The 21904-nt window shown below is 41.7% G+C and overlaps 1 protein-coding gene and 1 non-coding gene across 13 annotated transcripts in view; both read left to right on the top strand.

The window, feature by feature from the left end:
* The first annotated feature begins 800 nt into the window (after positions 1–800).
* Positions 801–21904, top strand: part of N4BP2L1 (NEDD4 binding protein 2 like 1) — a 36409-nt gene continuing 15305 nt past the window's right edge. For 5 of the 12 annotated variants that reach the window (XM_067016545.1, XM_067016547.1, XM_067016544.1 and 2 more), the window contains exons 1-3: positions 832–1212; positions 19842–19969; positions 20279–20367. In XM_067016545.1, the coding sequence (XP_066872646.1) occupies positions 1037–1212; positions 19842–19969; positions 20279–20367 (393 nt within the window). In that variant the 5' untranslated portion in view covers positions 832–1036. Of the gene's footprint in view, positions 1213–3240; positions 3417–19841; positions 19970–20278; positions 20368–21904 lie in introns of those variants that run through there. The other 7 variants (XM_067016549.1, XM_067016552.1, XM_067016550.1 and 4 more) reach the window with 3 other exon arrangements.
* On the top strand, positions 12024–12155 carry LOC131743601 (small nucleolar RNA SNORA16B/SNORA16A family). The gene has a single exon (XR_009331870.1). It is a non-coding gene; the product is annotated as a small nucleolar RNA SNORA16B/SNORA16A family (small nucleolar RNA).

Genomic DNA, 21904 nt, shown 5'->3' with positions numbered 1-21904 from the left:
AAGTGTATTTACTTTACAATGGTTATTACAGCCAAAGCCACCATATATCCCGGATTGTTCCAGGATGGTGTTAATTTTTAATATTGTCTCTTTCAGTCCATGCATCTTGAATTTTATTTCAGAAAATAGGATCTATCACTGAACTCCTGAGTGTGAAACAGTGGAGAGTACTGTGGTGCCCAGCCTACTGGCGCTCACCAGTTCCTGGAACTTAGAACTTAATTCTGGATGCTTTTCTGTTGTTTCAGTAGACTGCTCCTTTCCCTGCTCCTTCTCCTGGGAGGCCATCTCTTTCCTGTGGCAACAGGGCATAAACCTGGGCAGTAGCCCGTCCTTCTCAGGAGGCCGAGTTTATACTACTGTTCATAAATCAATCTGAGTTTTAAGAGGTGCTTTTTTGAAGAAGAAGAAGAGATTTCTAAAGTTATGTAGAGGCAACAAAGCTTTCTAAGAATATTTTTGGCAGGCTGATAAAGAAGGATTTAAAAAAAGGAAAACATACAGGCCCTGGGAGAGTGGTGTTAGCCGTTGGGACACCAGCCAGATATTGGTGCTCACAAATTGGGGGAGACAATGGTCTTTACTGTTACTGTTCAAAATGCTGTTCACGGTCTCTTATCGTCAACTAAAATTATTTCACTTTCAAGGTCTAGGCCAGTGGGCGGTGGGGTGGGGGAGGGCTTTTGCAGGAGGCCTGCCTTCCACGCGGGCGGCCGCCCGAGGAAGTGTACAGTGTCCCACCCGGTGGGCCTCTCCCCCCAGGGCGAAGGGCACCGGGAGGCGTGGAGGGGGGGGGCAGTGGGGGAGGGGGCGGGGGTCGCGTTGCCCAGGTTTCCCCGGCTGTCAGTCTCCCAGCGTCCCCAGCTTTCCAGGTAGGGACGACCCCTCCCACGCAGCGGTGGGAAGGAGGGGCTGGGCTCCGAGCGCCCGCCCCTCCATCTATCACATGGCCGGAGAGCCACAAAAACAACAGCTTTGACCAAGACCGTGACTTCAGGAAGGGGAAAGCAGTGTTCTCGCAGCCAGCCCCCACCCCATGGAGGAGAGTTTTCTTGAATCCTTTGGGAGGCTGAGCCTCCGGCAGCAGCAGCAGCCGCCTCGGCCGCCCGCCCCCCCGCCCCCGCGTGGGACACCTCTGCGCCGCCACAGCTTTCGGAAACACCTCTACCTCCTGCGAGGCCTCCCGGGCTCGGGAAAAACTACGCTGGCCAGGTAATGACGCGTCCGGGCACCGCGCGCGGAAGCGCGCGAGCGAGCCCCCTGCCCGGTCCCGGCCCGAGCCTGCTGGGGGGAAGCCGTGCCGGCCGGGCCGCGGGCTCGAGACGCGGGTGGCCCGTCCCGTTGGTTTCCGTACTGCACCCTCGCAGGAGGACGGCTGTCGGCACTGCGCCTGGCGCGAGCCCCAGATGGCACCGGCCCCCGCGAGGCCCCTGCGCCAGCCGGGCGTGTAGCCTTCGCCCCCAGCCTCGCAGCGCGGGGTCGGGGGCCCGCGGGCAGTCTTCAGGAAAGCCCGATGGCGACTGCAGAGGAAACCGCGGGGCCGCCCGCTGGCACGCAGGCACCCGCCACGGTGCGGCAACAGGCGTTTTAAACCTGAGCGGAGAAGCGGGGGCCCAGGGGCAGGGGCTGGGACCCGGGCGCGCGGCCGCGTAGAAAATCTGGCGGAGGGAGGCAGCCCTGCGTGTGCTTTGGCGGCTGCGAAGGCGCACAGGTGCCCGGGGGAGGGGGTTGCGCGGCCGCTGGAGGCCGTCATTGACACAGCTTCGCAACGGGAGCCCAAATTGGTTTACTCGCGAGGTGTGCCAGCGGCCCCCGTACCGGGTCAGCGCGAATTGCACGGCCTCGTTGCTGGGGCCACGTTGCTAGGCCCGCCGCTCCAGCCTCAGCTCCCTCCACTCTGTCCTGCGCCTTATGTTCCTGCAGCGCTGAACTGTTTCTCTCCTTGTCTTTGCTGGCGCTGGCCCGCGTGCATGTTTTGCTGCCTGGCTTGCCCTCTACCGCCCTCTCCCCTACTGATTCCACCAGCCCTTTACGACTCAGGCTTATTATCCTCGTCCTCTGGGCTCCACCGTTTCCTGTTTACACTTCTGTGGCTGCACTTGGTTTTGCACATGGTTTTGTTTATCCTTCTGTAAGTTTCTTGAAGGTAGGGGCCGTATCTTACCCTGCAGAGCACAGTGTCTGGTAGTAGTATGTGTTCAATAGAACTGGTCCCTTGCCCTCAAAGAGCTTTCCATCTCACCAGAGAGTTAAGGCTAGCTGTAGAACCATGGGACTGGTCATAGACCTGTGGAACCAAAGAAGAATCAAGGTCATAGAACACATTGAGAAGCGGATTTGAAAGGTATACAAAGACGGTGGGAGGAGGGTCTGGGTCCTTTAGGGTCAGGGAACTGTGACAGCCCTGGTGTTGTGCTGCCAGTTTTAGTTAGGATTCCTGGTTGATTTGCGGAGTAGAAGCCTTTAGCAAAACAATATTGCTACATTTTCACAGATTCAAGAGATGGGCGACTTCCAAAGGGCCATTGGTACCCTTTTCTAAGAAACATGCACATTTCAATAGGCCTTCTCTGTGGTTGGGTAGAGAATGGGGGAGCCTGCCTAGAACTCAGCAGAACTTGGTTATTTTATGATACCGTCATGGTGGGTACATCTGTTACCAACAAGGTATCTTCTGAAATCAAATCCCGATCAGTTTTACTTTGGCTTTGCTGATCTGTGCCTATCACACACCGTGTCCAAGAAGGTAGTGAACATCTTTGGCTAGATTTTGTTTATAACTAAAGAAGGGAAGTAATATGGTGAGTGGAAGGTGCACAGAATTGAACAGCAGAAGCCGTGAGTTTTCTACCTCACTTTCCTCATCTCTAAAGCGAATGGATTGGCCTGGGCAGTCTTTTTTGTTTGTTTGTTTTTTGCGGTACGCGGGCCTCTCACTGTTGTGGCCTCTCCCGTTGCGGAGCACAGGCTCCGGACGCACAGGCTCAGCAGCCGTGTCTCACAGGCCCAGCCGCTCCGCGGCATGTGGGATCCTCCCAGACCCGGGCACGAACCCGTGTCTCCTGCATTGGCAGGCGGGCTCTCAACCACTGCGCCACCAGGGAAGCCCGGCCTGGGCAGTCTTTAAGGTCCCTTCTGGCTCTAACATTCTACACTTTTAGGATTTTAATTCCTGGTTGACATTTGGCTAAGTGGAAGACACCGGATAAGAGACCAGCTTATTAAAGAACATTTCTCTAGGGACGACTGGCGTGAGCACTGCCCTGGGAGTTTGAAGATTGTGCCTTTAGATCCTCTTCATCACAAAATAGTTGGTGACTTTGGGCAATCACCTGCCTTTTCTTTTTACTTTACATGTGAATACTGAGAAGGAATTAGATGATTTATTGAAGATCTTTCTAGCTCTAAATTTCTAGTTGTCAGACTTAAAAATGTTTTGTTGGGCTTCCCTGGTGGCGCAGTGGTTGAGAGTCCGCCTGCCGATGCAGGGGACACAGGTTCATGCCCCGGTCCGGGAAGATCCCACATGCAGTGGAGTGGCGGGGCCCGTGAGCCATGGCCGCTGAGCGTGCACGTCCGGAGCCTGTGCTCTGCAACGGGAGAGGCCCGTGTACCGCCAAAAAAAAAAAAAAAAAAAAAAAAAAAAGTTAATAATGGCTAGGTAAGGAGCTCTGACCTTTGAGTCAATTTATGGCTTCTTTTTTTTTTTTTTTTTTTTTTCTCTTTGCCTGTGCCCCACAGCTTGTGGGATCTTAAGTTTCCCGACCAGGGATTGAACCCGCACCCCCTGCTCTGGAAGTGCAGAGTCTTAACCACTGGACTGCCAGGGAGGTCCAAGCTCTGCCACTGACTAGCTATGATCTCAACTCCTCTGCACCTCAGTTTCCTTCCCTTTTAAATAGGGCTATCTGCTCTGTCTACTTGAGAGGACTCTTGTGAGGATTAAATGTGTATGAGAGAACTTGTTAAACTTTAAAGTGCTGTATAAATTTTAAGAGGCATTAGTTACTGCCGAAGATGTTGATCAGCAGAGATAATCTTCAAGGTGTTCTTAGGGAGAAGTCTGGCTCTGAAGTGAAGGAGGCAGCTGGGAGTTGACATTGTGAGTTCTCTTGATAGGCTGGGCATTGGCAGTTCTGAGAACACAGGACTTTGGCTGTGCTTTGGGACGGGTTGTGCATTTACATGGAAATCAGGAAAGTAGGCAAGGATACAGTCCACAGCTCAGCAAGGAGAGGTCTGAAGGGAGGATGCAAGGTGTAGTGGATGTGACAGGCCATGTCCCTCAAGGAGCTGTCTTCCCCACTTTTTTGTTTGGGGGGTCAGGTTGGGGAGAGAAGGAGAATGGCAAATTGTTAAAAAATATATGTGTAAGAAAATAGTAAAACTAAGCCTATCTTATGTATTGTTGGATTCTGGGAAATTCATATTTTCATTATTCTATGTATTTTCCAAATTTTCTGTAATGAACATATATTTCTTGGATCAGAAAAGTAAAATTTTTTTCTTTAAAACTTGGAGATCGTTTTTACAAATGCGGGTTCAGCTTTTTTCTGCTTAACTTTTGTTTCTCATTTGATTAAAGAATTAAAAATGTTTTTGAAATTAGGATATGTCTGGTCTTCCAAATCAATGTTAGATTTCTATGCTTTTGACCTATATTTTTGTTTGTTTGTTTGTTTTTTGTGGTACACGGGCCTCTCACTGTTGTGGCCTCTCCTGTTGCGGAGCACAGGCTCCGGACGCGCAGGCTCAGCTGCCATGGCTGATGGGCTCAGCCTGTCCACGGCATGTGAGATCTTCCCGGACCAGGGCACGAACCCGTGTACCCTGCATCGGCAGGCGGACTCTCAACCACTGCACCACCAGGGAAGCCCTCACCTATATGTTTTCATAGTTTTCAGGGACTGGAATGTGGAAACCATCTATTTAAATTCTTTGGACAGGTTAAAAAAAAAAGTTGGAGTTGTATCTGGTTTAAAATTTTTAAGTACATCAGAGTACTAAAAATTTAGCTTGTCCCTTATATGTGTTTTGTCACCTCTATTTCATTTAAAAAGCATTTCAAAAATAGGTTCTTACCTGTAAGTCCTGCTTCCAGGAATTCATCCTAAGACAATAACTGGACAAGTGCATGAGGATAGAGGGATGTTCAGCAGAGTTTTTGATGTGATAGAAAAAAATATGAAAAAGAAAAATATGTGAGCCAACTTAAGAGTACAAAATTAGAGGATTGGCTTATAAGTCATGAGTCATTAGTGAGAACATAGATGTACATTTGACTACAAATAAATACACAAAAATCCAATTTTCTGTTCAAAGAAATATGTAAAAAGATATTGTTCATAGTGTTAACGCAAGTTAGTGTGCTGGACGCGCAGTGAGGCCAAACAAACTGAAACGTCGGAGTTTGGAACAGAGAAAGGTTTATTGGAAGGCCATGCAAGGAGAAGAGGTGGCTCATGCCCTAAAAGGCCCTGAGCTTCCAGAAGGGCTTCGGCAATGCACTTTTTTTCTTTTAAGTTTATTTATTTTTTTATTAATTTTTATTGGACTATAGTTGCATTACAGTGTTGTGTTAGTTTCTTGCTATACAGCAAAGTGAATCAATCATACCTATACATATATCCACTCTTTCTTAGATTTCCTTCCCATTTAACAATGTGTTTTAAATTTCATTATTTTCCTGCCTTTTGGTATTTAGGTCAAAGGGCTATTTGATGTTTGCCATGCTGTTTTTTTTTTTTTAAACATCTTTATTGGAGTATAATTGCTTTACAATGGTGTGTTAGCTTCTGCTTTATAACACAGTGAATCAGTTATACATATACATATGTTCCCATATCTCTTCCCTCTTGCATCTCCCTCCCTCCCACCCTCCCTATTCCACCCCTCTAGGTGGTCACAAACCACCTAACTGGTATTCCTGTGCTATGCGGCTGCTTCCCACTAGCTATCCACCCTACGTTTGGTAATGTATGTCCATGCCACTCTCTCACTTTGTCACAGCTTACCCTTCCCCCTCCCCATATCCTCAAGGCCATGCTCTATCCTGAGAAAACCATAATTCAAAGAGTCATGTACCAAAATGTTCATTGCAGCTCTATTTACAATAGCCAGGACTTGGAAGCAACCTAAGTGTCCATAACAGATGAATGGATAAAGAAGATGTGGCACATATATACAATGGAATATTACTCAGACATAAAAAGAAAGGAAACTGAGTTCTTTGTAGTGAGGTGGGTGGACCTGGAGTCTGTCATACAGAGTGAAGTAAGTCAGAACGAGAAAAACAAATACCGTATGCTAACACATATATATGGAATCTAAGAAAAAAATGTCATGAAGAGCCTAGGGGTAGGACGGGAATAAAATGCACTTTTAAAAGCCAGGTGGAGGGGGCGGGTCGAAGGGTATGTGATCCACTTCTGCACGGTTCTCTGATTGGCTTATGGTGAGGTAGCAGGGTGGTATCACAGGGATTAACATTTATCAGTCCTTAGGCCTGGAGCTGTGTGTTTATGGTCATCAAGTAGTTAACATCTTCCATTTGTTGGAGAGGGGAGTTTTTTACATCTGCAAGACAACTCAGGAAATGTGCATCAAATACTATTATCTGGATACTTCAGAGAGGAACCAAAGCAGAGGATATGGGGGAAGGCTTGTCCTGGGAATGCCCCCGTGGGGTCCTGCTAGGTTACAATAGTAGTTGATTTTTAGGCAGTGGGATGGAATATAGACTTTTGCCCCTGAGTTATTTTCTCATTTTTTCCACAACAAATACATATTACTTGTAAACTTTTTTTTTTTTTTTTTTTGTGGTATGCGGGCCTCTCACCGCTGTGGCCTCTCCCGTTGCGGAGCACTCCGGACACGCAGGCCCAGCGGCCACGGCTCACGGGCCCAGCCGCTCCGCGGCATGTGGGATCCTCCCGGACCGGGGCACGAACCCGCGTCTCCTGCATCGGCAGGCGGGCTCTCAACCACTGCGCCACCAGGGAAGCCCCTACTTGTTAACTTTTTAAAAGTGAAAATAACTTTTTAAGTTAGTTGCAAATAGTTTTATTCAGTAACTTCGCTCGATAGACCTAGGTTGTGTGATGAAGCATTTATTAAATAACCAAGTAAATATGTCATTTTCTATATAAAAAGGCTTTCCTAGGTTTATTCTCGATTGGACATACTAGGAAGCTTTTTTAATCCGTAAGGAGACTGATTTTAATTATTTGGTGATATTAATTATTTAATATTTTATTACTTAGCATATGAACTAGCATAGGTCACTTAATTGAACACTTCAGGTTCTTCTTCATTAAAATGAAGCTACTATTCCATTAGTAAGTTTATTGTGAGGATTTAAGGTACTGTGGTTAACAAGGAGCCTATGATTATGAATGTGAAAGCACCGATGAATGTGTGGGCCATATAAATACCAACTGTTGTTAATTTTTCACTAGTCAACAATAGTAGTATTTACTGAGTACTTATAAGACAGTTAGCACTTGCTTAGTAAGGTATATACAAAATAAGATGAAGAGAAGGAGCCTACACGAGACCAACCAAAGGAGGACAATAACCAGTACACTGCTGTGGTTAGTAAGTAAAGTCTCACGGGGAATAGCCTGTTCTTTGCTGGTGGTGTTCAAGGCCGGGGGAGTCACTGAGCATGGTTAGGAAGATAGGATAATTAGGGAAGAGCTAGTCTCCTCCGTGTGGAGATGGTTCTTGAACTGGCCTTGAAGACCAGGAGGATGTGACTGAACAAAGGAAGAGGATTACCATCATGAATAAGGAGATGGAGATGGGAAAGAGCTGGATGTTCTAGGCTCAGGAGGAGCATGGTCTGACTGCAGTGGGTTGTTCATATTAGTGAGTGTGTTGGTTAGGTAAACCCAGGGCCAGATCATGGAGAATGTTAAAATCTGGATAAAGGAGTACAGGGTTGAGAGAAGAAACAGGATTCCAATCCTAAGACCCTTTCACTCTCAGCATGTGATCCAGAACTATTTCTTTTTCCACAGCTGAACTGATAAACACACTTGGATCTGCACTTGTTCTATCCTCCGACTTCAGTTAAAACCTGTGGACGTCTGTTTACCTCTATGCTTTCTTCTGTGCGTGTGTGGACATTTTAACTGCTTTTAAGTGTCCAATTAATTGGACACGTGATGTGCAACCATCACCACTATCTCTTTTAAAAAATTTTTAGCACCACAAACAGAAACTCTGCACCCATTAAGCAATAACTCCTCATCCTCCTGCTCTCCCTTCAGCCCCTGGTAACCTCTGATCTACTTTCTGTCTCCATGTATTTGCCTACTCTAGATGCCTCATGTAAGTGGAATCAGACAGTATTTGTCCTTGCGTGTCTGGCTTATTTCACTTAGCTTAATGTTTTCAGGCTTCATCCGTGTTGTAGCATGTGTCAGAACCTCATTACTTCGTGGCTGAATAGCATTCCCTTGCATGGATATAGCACTAAATTGTCCTTTTGAAATGAAATGAAATGCAATAGTATATAGTCTTTTTTTTTTCTTAATGACGTTGTTTGAAAAATTAAAAGTTGGCAACCTTAAGTCAGTCCCCGGAATTATTTTTGAATCTTTACGTATCAATCAAAGCAGTCTGGGGACCACACTCTAGGACATACGTGCTTTGCAATGTGCTAGTTTGTTTTGGCACCGTCAGAAATGGTGTGTAACATGGATTCGGTAGGTTCAAAGGATGTTCACTGACAGCTGTCTTTTCTCCTCATTCTTATCTCTGGACGACATGGAATTTTCCATCAAAAGAAATACCTTTTCATTATTTCTTGGCATTAGAGCTTTCCAAGGAGGTGAAAGGATGCTTTCCTGATGTGATGCAATGATGGGACAGAGATGGGGACAAAGGTATACTTTACAAACACAATTTTTTTAAAAATGGGGAAACAGTGAGAAGGGGGGATTAGTTAACTAAGTAGTGAGTAATTAGACCCCAAAGTGTACTCACTCCACAGTGCTCCAAGCCAGCAGGCCTGGACCATGGTGTATTTAATTATGAGGCTAGGGCTCTCATAAATAAAAGCAAGGTCAAAATAGGAAGTTGGCAGTATTCCAAGTCTGTGGGTATGAAAATAGAGTATCAGGCAGGTGACATCTCAGAGTTTTAGCCACTTAGGTCTCTTTGGAGAAGGTACTTTTTATATTTTTAGTAATTTTCCTAAGATGGTCCTGAATCTCTTCTCCCCATCGCTGAGAATCCTTGCAGTGCCTCTCTTTGGAGGCTGGGATGAATGAGTACTCTATGTGCTTCCTATGTTCACAGAGAGTAAGAACACACTCTGCAGTATGTGTTCACAATCACTTACTAGAAAGGCAACACTGGAGAATCCCCACCACCATAGCCCCGGAGCTGCCGGGGTAGTGGAAGAAGACCCTGCCGAATCGGGCAATATAGTGTCGCAGATGTGGTTATAATTAGAGAAGCAGTAGGAACAGAGGAAGAAACGCAGGGGAAGAAATGAAGGGGAAGAATGTTTTCATAGGAAAATCTCAGGAAATGAACAAGAAGTTCCCACAGAGTTCATCTAGTCCAAGGTCAAGACACTAAACTCTGAGAAGTTATATACCTTTTTAAAAAAATTTTATTGAAGTATAGTTGATTTACAATGTTGTGTAATTTCTATGCAGCAAAGTGACTCAGTTATACATATATATACACACATATATATACTTTTTCATATTCTTTTCCATTATGGTTTGTCACAGAATGTTGAATATGGTTGCCTGTGCTATACAGTGTGACCTTTTTGTTTATCCATCCTACATATAATAGTTTGCCTCTGCTAATCCTAAACTCCCAGTACATCCCTCCCCTACTCCCTTCCCCCTTGGCAACCACAAGTCTGTTCTCTATATCTGTGAGTCTGGTTTTGTTTTGTAGATATGTTGATTTGTATCGAATTTTAGCTTACACATGTAAGTGATATCACTTGGTATTGGTCTTTCTCCTTCTGACTTACTTTGCTTAGTATGATAATATCTAGTTGTATCCATATTGCTGCAAATGACATTATTTCAAGAAGTTGTATATCTTGATCAAGTTCATAGCGATGAATTCTCCTTATTTCTAATCAGAGCTTTTTCTTCTGCACCAAAGGAAGAGGCTAGTGGGAGTAAGGTGGTAAAAGTATAATGAGGTTGGTTTCGATCTACTGTTCATGAAAAAACAGGTAAAGGCCCTATTAAGTGGGCTTAGTTTACCTGGATTTCAACTGTCAGGGTAAGGAAGCCACATGTTATTATTTGTCAGTATTGGTGATATGTTTCTTCTAACATAAAAAAAATTACCAAGGAATTAATTTTATTAATTAATTAATTAATTTTATTTTCGGCTGCATTTTGAGTCTCCGTTGCTGCACGTTGGCTTTCTCTAGTTGTGGTGAGCTGGGGTTACTCTTCATTGCAATGCGTGGGCTTCTCATTGCAGTGGCTTCTCTTGTTGAAGAGCATGGGCTCTAGGCACACAGGCTTCAGTAGTTGTGGTACACAGGCTCAGTAGTTGTGGCTGGCAGGCTCAGTAGTTGTGGCGCATGGGCTTAGTTGCTCTGCGGCATGTGGGATCTTCCTGGACCAGGGCTCAAACCCGTGTCCCCTGCATCAGCAGGTGGATTCTCAACCAGTGCGCCACCAGGGAAGCCCCAATTTTCTTTATTAATGTGGTACCATTGAGGGCCATGGGAAGAGATGAGATTTGGATTTCTGAATAAGTATTCCTATTTATCCTGACTATGATGTGTTGGGGAGAGACAGCCAACACTGACCTCCCAGGGTTATCTCATGTTTCTTCCTCATTTGCTCACATGACAAGATATTTACAACCCAACTTAGTGCCCTGGTTCCTTCTTGGCATTTTGACGAACACTTCTCTATATAATGGCAACCGTTCTAGGCCCATTCGGACTCTAGAGGAACCCAATATGAAATTATTATCATTCCAGGTTACCTAAAGATAGCTAGGCTCTATGACATTGAGGAAATAGTACGATAAAAGGAAAACTAGTCTCACGTCTGATTGTTCCTTCATAACACTCTCCGTCGCATTGCAGGCATGGCTTGGGGAGAAGGCTATCTGTTTTGATCAAGGTAAGAGCCTGGGAAAAAGGGTACGGCAGTAATGGAGACAGAAAAGAAAGCCCACATTTACTGAGTATTGACTGTATGCAGGCGCTATATATGCTAGCTTACTGGATCTTTACAATAATCCTAACATGGAGTGTTTTTATGTTATAGATGAGGACGTTAGGATCAGAGAATCATGCATTTGATTCTGAGATTCAGGATTTCATAATGCACAAAGTGGTCTTACCTTACCAGCGATGTTCATGGACAAAAACACCTACATCCACTTTTGATGATTAAGGAGTCCTGTTGAAGTATTGTATAACTAGGATATTTCAGTGTTCTTTACCCATACTTTTTAAGGTTATGATGAAGAAAAGGGGCTGAAACGGGCCTTCTCTGCCATCCAGAAAGGCCCTCTGGGATGGTAGCACCTCTCCAACCTTCTTTGCCCCTTACTTTGACTTTCTTTTCTTTCTTGAACTTAGCACCACTTGGCTTATACATACTTGTTTATTATCTATTTCTTTTATGAGAAGGTAAGCTTCATGAGATGTGGTGATGCAAACTCCATGAGATCAGGAGCTTTATTCTGTTCAGTCCCTAAAAGAAGGCCTGGCACATAGTAGGCCTAAATATTTGATGGATGTGTTAATGCCAGAAACTTCCTAAGAGTTGGTAGCTCAGAATCAGCATGGGTCTTGAGTAAACAACAAAACCAAAAAGGAGATTATTCACATAAAGAGAAATGTAAAAGAATGCATGAGCTGTTGAGAATAGACAAGAGGGGGAAAAAAAAGAAAAAGAAAAAAAAAACTTCTCTTTACTTCTGTTCATAAGAAACCCATTCCTGTTTTACATGTGAAAATGTTTCATGTGCCATCTCCTTCACCCAATAGTTATCCTAAAGAGGGATTTAAAAATAAGTATCAAAGATACAGCTGTTTTCCCACTTAAACAGCAATTAGAAAAGAGCCCAAAGTGACAGTTTTCCTGTCTGGCCACTGTTCTGTTGTCTGTAACTGCTTTATGACGTTTTGGGAAAACACAGCTAAAAACAAGTTAGTGCTGAGGTGGGTGTGCTTCTGATTCCTTCTCCTCTTCAGAGCATGGCTGAGTTGAAAACATAAAACATAGCCTGTGGCATTGCTGGATTCTCTGGAACGGTGCTGTTCACATTCAAGTTACTGAAAGGAATTTCTCCTAGAAACTGCAGTGGAGCCACACTGGCACATGAGGGCTAACTGTGAGTCTGGTTTTGGATCTCATAAACACGCCCTACTTTGGAGGTGTGAGGAGTGAGGGCAAGAGTGAGGAGTAGGACAGCCTGGAAACTCTTCACTGGAGTCCCCATAGCCACTGTGGCTTGGCGGTATCCATGGTGCTGGTGATGGTTGAGCTCCATCTCGCCAAGGGCAGGGCTCAGCCTTGGCATGGTCATTGGCAGCACCGAGAAGGGCAGGCCCCACTGGGCTTCAGGGGAGACTGCCTGAGATGTTTACAGCCATGTCTCCCTCCTCATTCTCCTCAGGTTGTTGGGTCACTGAATCTGTTTCCTGCCTCCCAGCTTAAAGTCCTTGAGAATTCCAGTAACATCTAGAGGAAGTGCTGGAATCTAAGAATTCTCTCTCCCAGTCCTCTCTGGGGGTAAATCAGAGGTTTGGGTAAAATTCTCAACCTGTAAAGATGAGTAAATAGAAATTCTCCTCACACAGTTCGGGACCCTATACAAAGTTTACATAATTAAGACAACAGAGCCTAACATTCAAGAACCATTCATACAGTTACCAAATATTTATTATTTCTCATGTACCAGACATTCTTCTAGATGCTTAGAATAGAGCAGTGAACAAAAGAAACAAAAATCCCCGCCTTCATGGAACATATATTCTATCAGAAAGAAAATTTTTTTTCTGAAGGAAAGAAGGAAATTTTAAATAACATCTGCTCTGCTCTGTTCTTTCAAAAAACAAACAAAAAGGATTCCATAGCTATCCCACTTGGAGTGTATACCCTCAGGAGACATTCTACATATGCACAAGGAGATTGGCACAGTGATGTTCACGAAAAGTTGTTCATGATAGAGAAAATTGCAAATAACCTCAATGTCACTAGAGAAAAGGATAAATGTGGTTTGTTTATTTTATATCACTCAATCACAGTGGTTTAGTGTATAGCTCTGAGGCCAGAAGCCTGGGTTTTAATCCAGCTGTACCACTCACTAGTCATTTTTTTCCCCACCAGCTTTATTGAGGTGTAATTAACACATTATGTAAGTTTAAGGTGTACAATATGTTGATTTGATACATTTCTATATTGAAAAAATGGTTACCACTGGACTTACTTGGTGGTGCAGTAGTTAAGAATCCGCCTGCCAATACAGGGGACATGGGTTCGAGCCCTGGTCTGGGAAGATCCCATGTGCCGCGGAGCAACTAAACCCGTGCGCCACAACTACTGAGCCTGCGCTCTAGAGCCCGCAAGGCACAACTATGGAAGCCCGCGCACCTAGAGCCCGTGCTCCACAACAAGAGAAGCCACTGCAGTGAGAAGCCTGCGCACTGCAATGAAGAGTAGCCCCTGTTCGCAACTAGAGAAAGCCTGCACACAGCAACCAAGACCCAACGCAGCTAAAAATAAATGAATAAATTAATTTTTTTAAAAAAAGAAAAATGGTTACCACTGTTGTTAGCCAATGCCTCCATTGTGCCACATAATTACCATTCCTTTTTTGTGATGAGAATATTTAAGATCTACTCTCTTAGCTACTTTCAAGTTCATAATAACAGTATTATCTATAACCACCATGCTGTGCATTAGATCCCCAGAATTTATTCATCTGATAATTGGAAGTTTGTACTCTTTGACCAACATTTCCCCATTTTCCAACACCTTCAGCCCCTGGTAACCACCACTATACTCTCTTCTATGAGTTCAACTTTTTTAGATTCCACATGTAAGTGAGATCATAAAGTATTTGTCTTTCTCTGATTTATTTTACAACATAATGCCGTTAAGCTTCATCCATGTTGTCACAAATGGCAGGATTTCCTTCTTTCTCATGGCAGAATATATTTACCGCATTTATCCATTTGTCCAGTGACAGAGACTTAATTGTTTTCATATCTTCGCTATTGTGAATAATGGTTCAGTGAACATGGGAGTGCAGATAACTCTTCAAGATCCTGTTTTCATTTCCTTTGGGTATATAACTAAAAGTGGGATTACTGGATTTTATGGTAGTTCTATTTTTAATTTTTTGAGAAACCTCCATTCTGTTTTCCACAGTGGCTGCACTAATTTACATTCCTTCCAACTGTGCACAAGGTTTTCCTTTTCTCCACGTTCTCATCAACACTTTTAATCTCCTGTCTTCCTGATGATAGCCATTCTAACAGGTGTGAGGTGATAGCTTGTTGTGGTTTTGATTTGCGTTTCCCTGATGCTTAATGATGTTGAGCACCTTTTAATGTACCCGTTTGCCATTTGTATGTCTTCTTTGGAAAAATGTCTTTTCAGATCCTCTGCCCATTTTTTAATTGGATTGTTTGGTTTTTGCTAATGAGTTATATGAGTTATTTATATATTTTGGATATTAATCCCTTATCAGATACATGATTTGGAAATATTTTCTTCCGTTTGGTAGATTGCCTTTTTATTTTGTTGATTGTTTCCTTTGCTGTGTAGAAGCTTTTCAGTTTGATGTAGTCTTATTAATTTTTGCTTTTATTGCTTTTGCCTTTTGGTGTAATATCCAAAATATCATTGCCAAGACCAATGTCAAGGAGATTTTCCCCTATGCTTTCTTCTAGGAGTTTTATGGTTCGGGTCTTACGTTCAAGTCTTTACTCCATTTCGAGTTTTTGTGAGTGGTTTAAGATAGGGGTCCATTTACATTCTGTCCTAACCACTGCCACATACTAAACTGTTAGATGGACTGGGGAGTAAAATGTAATAGAACATGGACAAATATTTACATAATCTTGGGTTGGGAAAGACTTGTAAATGTATTATCAAAGACAGAAAGTAGAAAATAAAAGATGGATACATGTGACTAAGAAAATTTCTAAAAACTGAGACTTGTATGTTAGTCATTATAAACAATTAAAAAGAAATTAATGTACTTAAGAATTTTATATATTCAAAAAGAAAGCCATAAACCTCCCAATAAGGAGGTTTTATTAGGACAGGAAAATGCAGTTCACAAAAGAATATCTCTAAATGACCCGCATGCATAAGAAAAAGTATTTAAACTTGCTGGTAATCAAAGAAGTTGGGGACAAACTAAAGACCTAACCCCACAGAACATTGGTTAAGTAAATTATGGTACATCCATATGAACAACTATGTCATAATCATTAAAAATAATGGCACAGAGTAATATTTTATGAGGTAGGAAATAATTGCTGTGGAAATAAGTTTGGTGAAAATAAGTTGGTATTCTCTACATTATGTTTCTGTTTTTATGTAACAAAATATCAGATGAGAGAAAAAGAAAAAAATTCTGTCCCCTGGAAAAAGGATCAAAATATTAATAATTATTTTTAAGTGGGAGAATATAGGAACCTCTTCCTATTTTGCAGTTTTCTCTTTCAAAATATTTTGTCTTGAATATGTATTACTTTGCTAGTAAGAAAGGAAAAGTAGTATTTTTAAGGTTGGTGTAGACAAAGACACAGGAGCCAGCTTGAAGGGGTACCTGCTGGTCAGATTTGGGGCCATTTGCTCATCATACAGAATAATGATGGTAAGCATTATTAAAAGGGGACGGGGAAAGAGAGCTCTTCCTTACTAGACAATGCCGCCTAGTAAATACAGAAGAACTTACATGGGATATCAGTATTTGCAATTCCCAATGTAATAACTGATTTGGCAGTGATCGGCAATGAATGTAAAGATCGTTGAGGGAAAGGTTGTTGGGGAACAGGCTGTTACGCGGAGTCTCGTGTTTCACAGCCCCTGCTCACCAGCATTACATAGTATTACAAGGGAAGCAATGCACCTTTACAGTGGAGAGATCTAGCTGACAGCACCTTTTAGCCAAGTGGTCAAACTTAGCACGATGGTGCAAAGGGCCATTATGTGCAATCAGAAGTACACAAACATCACCTCTGTACGTTGCTTCTAAAAATGTGCAACCTGGATCTGATTATGAGGAAACAATCATGCAAGCCCAGGATGTGGGGCAGTCTCAAGCCAACCTACTAGACTCTTCAAAAAGGGAAACCAAAGAAGGCATGAGGACAGTTCTAGATTTAAAGACACCAAAGAGACATAATAACCAAATGCAGTACTTGAACCTACGAAAGATATTATTGGTACCGTGAAGGAAATGTTTAAATTTTAAATTCAAACAGTCAATTAACATTAGCTATTATAAATAGCTATAATATAAAATTACAATGTAAATTAATATGCTTATAATTTATAGTATATATTTATAATCTTATAATTTATAATAAAGTAATTAATGTTATTTTTAAGATGTGATATAATTATGTAGGAGAATGTTCTTATTCATAGAAGATACTTGACAAAACATTTAGGGACAAAGTATCATGATGTCTGCAACTTACTTTTAAATGGTACATCAAAAATACATATGCAAGAGACGTAAGATAAATGAGGCAAAATGTTAACTGTAGGTGAAGGGTAAGGAGTGTTCATAGTATTATTCCTTCAACTCATTTCTATAAGTTTGAACCTTTCTGCATATAAAAGGTTGGGGGGGAAGTTCAGGTGGCAATAAAAAGGAGAGGGCAGGTTTGGAATAAATGAGACAAGGGACATGGCAGCCCAGTACAGTGTATGGATCTTGTTTAGCTCTTGATTCAAACAAACCAATTATAGTAATATGTTTATGAGAAAATCAGGGAAATCTGAACGCTGATGTGGTATTTGCTGAAATGAAGTATGAAGCAGATGGAACAAAACTGGCCATATGATGATAATTGTTAAAGCTGGACGATGGGTACGTGGGGAATGCTTATATTATTCTGCCTACTTTTGCATGTTGGAAAATTTCCATAATAAAAAGTTAGGGGTACAACTCAAAATTACATACTAATGTTGGACTTCTGTCAGCGAGTGGGGAATAACTAATAGATATCTAAATATATTCCCATGGTTCTCTGTTATTAAATAAAAGAATGACATAAGTTGTGAAATCAAGATTAGAGCCTTGAGTTTCTCTCATAGTAGTGCTTTCAAGTGAATTTGGGGGGAGCTGTGGAGGTGAAAATTATGTGGATGTAATTGTCTTTCTATTTTTTTCCCTTTTATTTTCATTCTCTCCACTTCCCTAATGCATGAGGCTCCCGACCACCATAAAGAAAGCTAGAGCTGGGGCATTAACCTCATCACTTCTGACGCTGATGGAATGGTATTTATTGCTTCCACTTAAGTTTGAGACTCTCAAAATTATCTATTTAATCAGTTTTTCATTTAGCTAGGAGAGCTTTTATTGTCTTGCATGTTCAAGATGTACATGACTGCCAGTGCCAATTTAACATTCAGATGAAGATAAAACAAGTTTTCGAAGGAATGATCATTCAGTAAGATCACGAAGACTGCTTTTTCTTCCTCCCCTGCCCACACATTCCATTAGAGTTGTAAAGGTGAAAAACACCCATTTTTTTGCCTTCCTGTTTGTTAGGAGGACCATGTAGGCTACAGTGGAAAACATGAGTAGATAAGGCTATGTCTATGAAAAGAAAAACTCAACTCTGAAAATGGCAAAACAAAATCTATAAGTAGCAGACTTAATAGGAAAACAAATGAAACCAGATTTAGAAGGGATATCAAAAGAAAAAAGTCCTGGAACTAATATCCGGAGTTGCTTAACGTAGTACACAAAAGATAAGGAAAATAAGTTACACAATATTATTTAAACTCTGAATGAAGCTTTCATGATTTAGACTAGATGATACTGATGAAAATAATTTAAAAACTGTAAAGCATTGACAAATATAAAATACGCACACCTGAAAATGCAGTTAGTGTTGCCCTTAGATTTTCTTCTAAGGTGTCTTTATAATAATAGTTCTCATTGGAGGTTAAAGTTTGGATCTATGATTTGGGCTTTTCAGTTTGAGTGTCTTTAAAATCAAAAAGACATTTATTTACAAGGAAACTATGCAAATTTGTTTCATCAGATCTTTATACTTTTCTTTCATGTCAGTTTCTGTATCTGTGGTAGATTTAAAATGGTCACATTTTCTCCACCACCTCTCCCATTATGTACACACTCCAATGTACTTTACTATGATGGTATGTAAACAGTCTTAGTTGGAAATTTTGACTTCGTTTTTATTATTAATAAAATAACACACCTTACATTTGTAAAGTGCCTTACCTCTTGGAAAATGTTTTCCCATACCTCATCTCATTTGAGCCTTACTAGAAGCTCTGTTTAATAGGTAGTAATTATTATACAAGTTTTTAGTCAGGAAAACAGAAGCTTAGAGAGAGAGATCACATGAGTGAGTAGTGGAAGAGTCAAGAATTGAACCCAAGTGTTTCAACCTAAGCGTTTCGTTACCTGTGGTTTCAGTGCCTTGCGTTCTTTCCTGTTTAAAGAGAATTCTTCTTGATAAAGAAGAACAAACAAACAGTTGAATAGTTCAGTTTTCTCTTTACATTTCCTGCCCTTGTCACCCTCCAACATTTTTTTCCTCCAACTTTTAAATATCTTTTTCTTCTGAGCGTGGCCATTTTGTTATGTACTCTATTTGCCTGGTGAATTTGTTTGATGTTAGAATTATGCTGGTGAGTGCTGCAGGGAGAAGAGAAAAAAACATACATTCATTGTGTCAGGTGCTGCGCGAGGCGCTTCCCCAAGTTATTAAGTCATCATCCTAACTTAGCGAGATAGGTGACATTATCCACAGTTTTTACAGATGAGGAAAAGAGGCTCAGAGATTTACCCAGTTACCTATCTAGCATAATAGCCATCTTCTCCCCAGAAACGTCTGAATAAGGATTTAAAGTGGGAACATCTTCTCTGTGAAGTTTATTTTGTGCAGAACTTAATATGGTTTCTGGTTTTTTAGTTTTTTTTGCTTTAAAGGGGGAACTCCATGATGGTTTTTCTTTTTCTGTGATATTTTCATATTTAGAGAGAGTGATAGAGGTTTAGGAAGGCATGGGGAATGTTGGAATCTGCCTCTTTTCTTCTCCAGCTGTGGCTTTAAAATTCGGTTTAGGTCACTGCTAAAATGTTACCTAGCAGAGGTAGCACACACATCACATCACTTTAATCTACAGTTCATACCTCAGCAAGAACCAATATCTCAGATGGGTCCTTATGGAGAACAGATCTCCAAGGCGAGGGTACCCAGGACAGGTGAGGGGGTGCAGAGAGGGGCTGCAGCATGAGGGTGTGGGCAGTGGTGCATCACAGAGGAATGGCAGTAAGGGCTGTGCCCACAAGGAATGACTCTTGTCACACCCGCAGTGTAGCCTCCAGAGGTCCATCTGGGGTCACTCCTGGTTGCTATAAAAGTCAGTGGTGGTGGCCAGCACTTCCTAGTTTCAAGAGCTGGGCACCACACACAGTCCCGTCAGCCCTTTCCTTCCCCCTACGAAAGAGTGATACCTTCTAGAGAGAATAAGCATCTCATGTTTTTGAGATTCAACAACTCAAACCTGGTGGTCTCATAAACTGCTAAATGTTGGAGATGGAAGGAAATGATTTATATTATGAAAATGCATGGTCATAAAATAATCTCTTATTTCCAGACAATTGCAACACGACTTTCCCAGGGCCCTGATTTTCAGCACGGATGATTTTTTCTTCAGGGAAGATGGTGCCTATGAGTTCAATCCTGACTTCCTGGAGGAAGCTCATGAATGGAACCAGAAAAGAGGTGACAAATTCCTTTCCACACCCCTGGTAAATCCTATTGTGCACATAGATTGTAGTTACTGCAAAATGAAAAAGTTTTATGGAAGGAGCTTAATCTAAAGTTCAGCCATTTTTTCCCCCAAACAGAATGCCAGAGTGTAACCTCCCTAGATTCCAGGAAAAAGAAAATTATTGATAGTGGGTTCTGAAATAGGTGGTATTAAATTTGTATAATGAGCACATCCTGTAATAAAAATAACAAAATATGGAGTACGCTCACCCTTCTCTGATTGTTACTTGTTGTTCACTGTTATATAACATTGTGTTGCAGCAAGAAAAGCAATGAGGAATGGCATATCCCCCATTATTATTGATAATACCAACCTCCACGCCTGGGAAATGAAGCCCTATGCAGTCATGGTAGGAAGAAGTATCATTGTGAATTTTCAGTTATGGACATTTTGTGAGAAAGTTGAAACATTTGTTCTTTCTTCTTTTTCTGATCTTCCACAATCTCATATTCATTAATAGTTGTTCTCTCAGGGAGCAGGTAAAGAGGTTTTAGTGTTTCTCTGCTGTTCAGTGGCTGAAATTTACTGAGATGCTAATACCACCTCAGGGTACATTTTAAAAATAGTCCTTGGTCTGAATTCTTGACAGCATTTCTGTCTTGATTGTTTTCCTAAGGGAAGGCATACATAGGAGCATCCGCTGAAACCTGCCAAGAAATGTTGGACTAGATGATGCCACCAGCGGAGTTATAGATGATGTTCATAGCACACTTCTGTCTTTGCCACGCTGGGGACTTCAGTACTATGTAGTGCTGCTGCATGGAAGTTCTAGGGCAATGAAATTCTTAGTTTAAAAACATATTAACACTGTAACCCTATTAAGATATTAGAATACAAATATAAATACACATATAAAGGTAACAACTCAGCTGTCTACTGTCAGAACAACAGATGAATAAAGCAATATGCACATTTTTCTTTATTTTTGAAATATCTCTGATCTGTTTTAAGACATATTTCATCTTTTGTGCTAGTAAGTTTTCATTCCTTACTGAGTGCAGAAAACAGAAAAGATCCAGAAACATACAGGGGCTGGATGAAGACAGCCGAGTATTCTTCCTACTTGGCTAATTGTAAAATGAATATCTCTATAATATAATATCTCTGGGCTCATGGCAGTCTATTTTTAAGCCTCTTTTTACATTTCGGGCAAAGTAGCTTACATACAGGTATGCTTTTCTCTAACTGTACTTTCATCAGTTTTATTTAGGCCCAGACTGTGGGACTTTGGCGAATGTAGGAAAAATTAGCATCAACTTTGTGGTTACTTTAGTTCACAGATCGAGCATCCACTTGGGAGAGAAATGAATAGGGACGTGAAGAGTCACGTTAATTAAGGCACGACTCAGAACCAAGAGTCAGGTTAACTGAGAATGGCTTAAGGGAAGTCATTTTACTTTTTATTTTCTAATTTCTAGACATGCAATCTTTTCCAGAAATCCACAGCTATTAGTAAGACCCAGAAATTAAATATTTTCCGCCTATGATATCTGATATCCTTCCCAAATTAGAAGTGTCCATCTAAAGAATGCAGAGGAAAGCTGCTTACTTAGTTCTTTTCATTCTGTATTTTATAACACAATAAAAAAATAGTGATAATAGAAAGTTCAGTTTGAGATTTTAAAAAGTAGTCAATTTATGAATGTAAACAATGTTTGATGTTTCTAATGGAAATGGTAATAATTTTCTAAACTCAAGGAAATAGGGCACAGTGAATTGAGCCAAACTATATTGCATAGCAGGGAGAGTTACTTTTGGAGGGAAGAATATGTAAAGGATGTGGAAACCACTTTTGTTTCCCAAGCTCTGTGCCTATGGCACTCTCACTTTCTAAACCAAGGTATGAGGAATAGGCCAAGGCATTTGACAGCAGTGAGTCTATGATA

Source organism: Kogia breviceps, chromosome 16 (assembly GCF_026419965.1).
Source record: "Kogia breviceps isolate mKogBre1 chromosome 16, mKogBre1 haplotype 1, whole genome shotgun sequence".
NCBI lineage: Eukaryota > Metazoa > Chordata > Mammalia > Artiodactyla > Physeteridae > Kogia > Kogia breviceps.
Note: the sequence above shows the minus strand (reverse complement) of the source record. Positions and strands in the feature narration are given on the sequence as shown.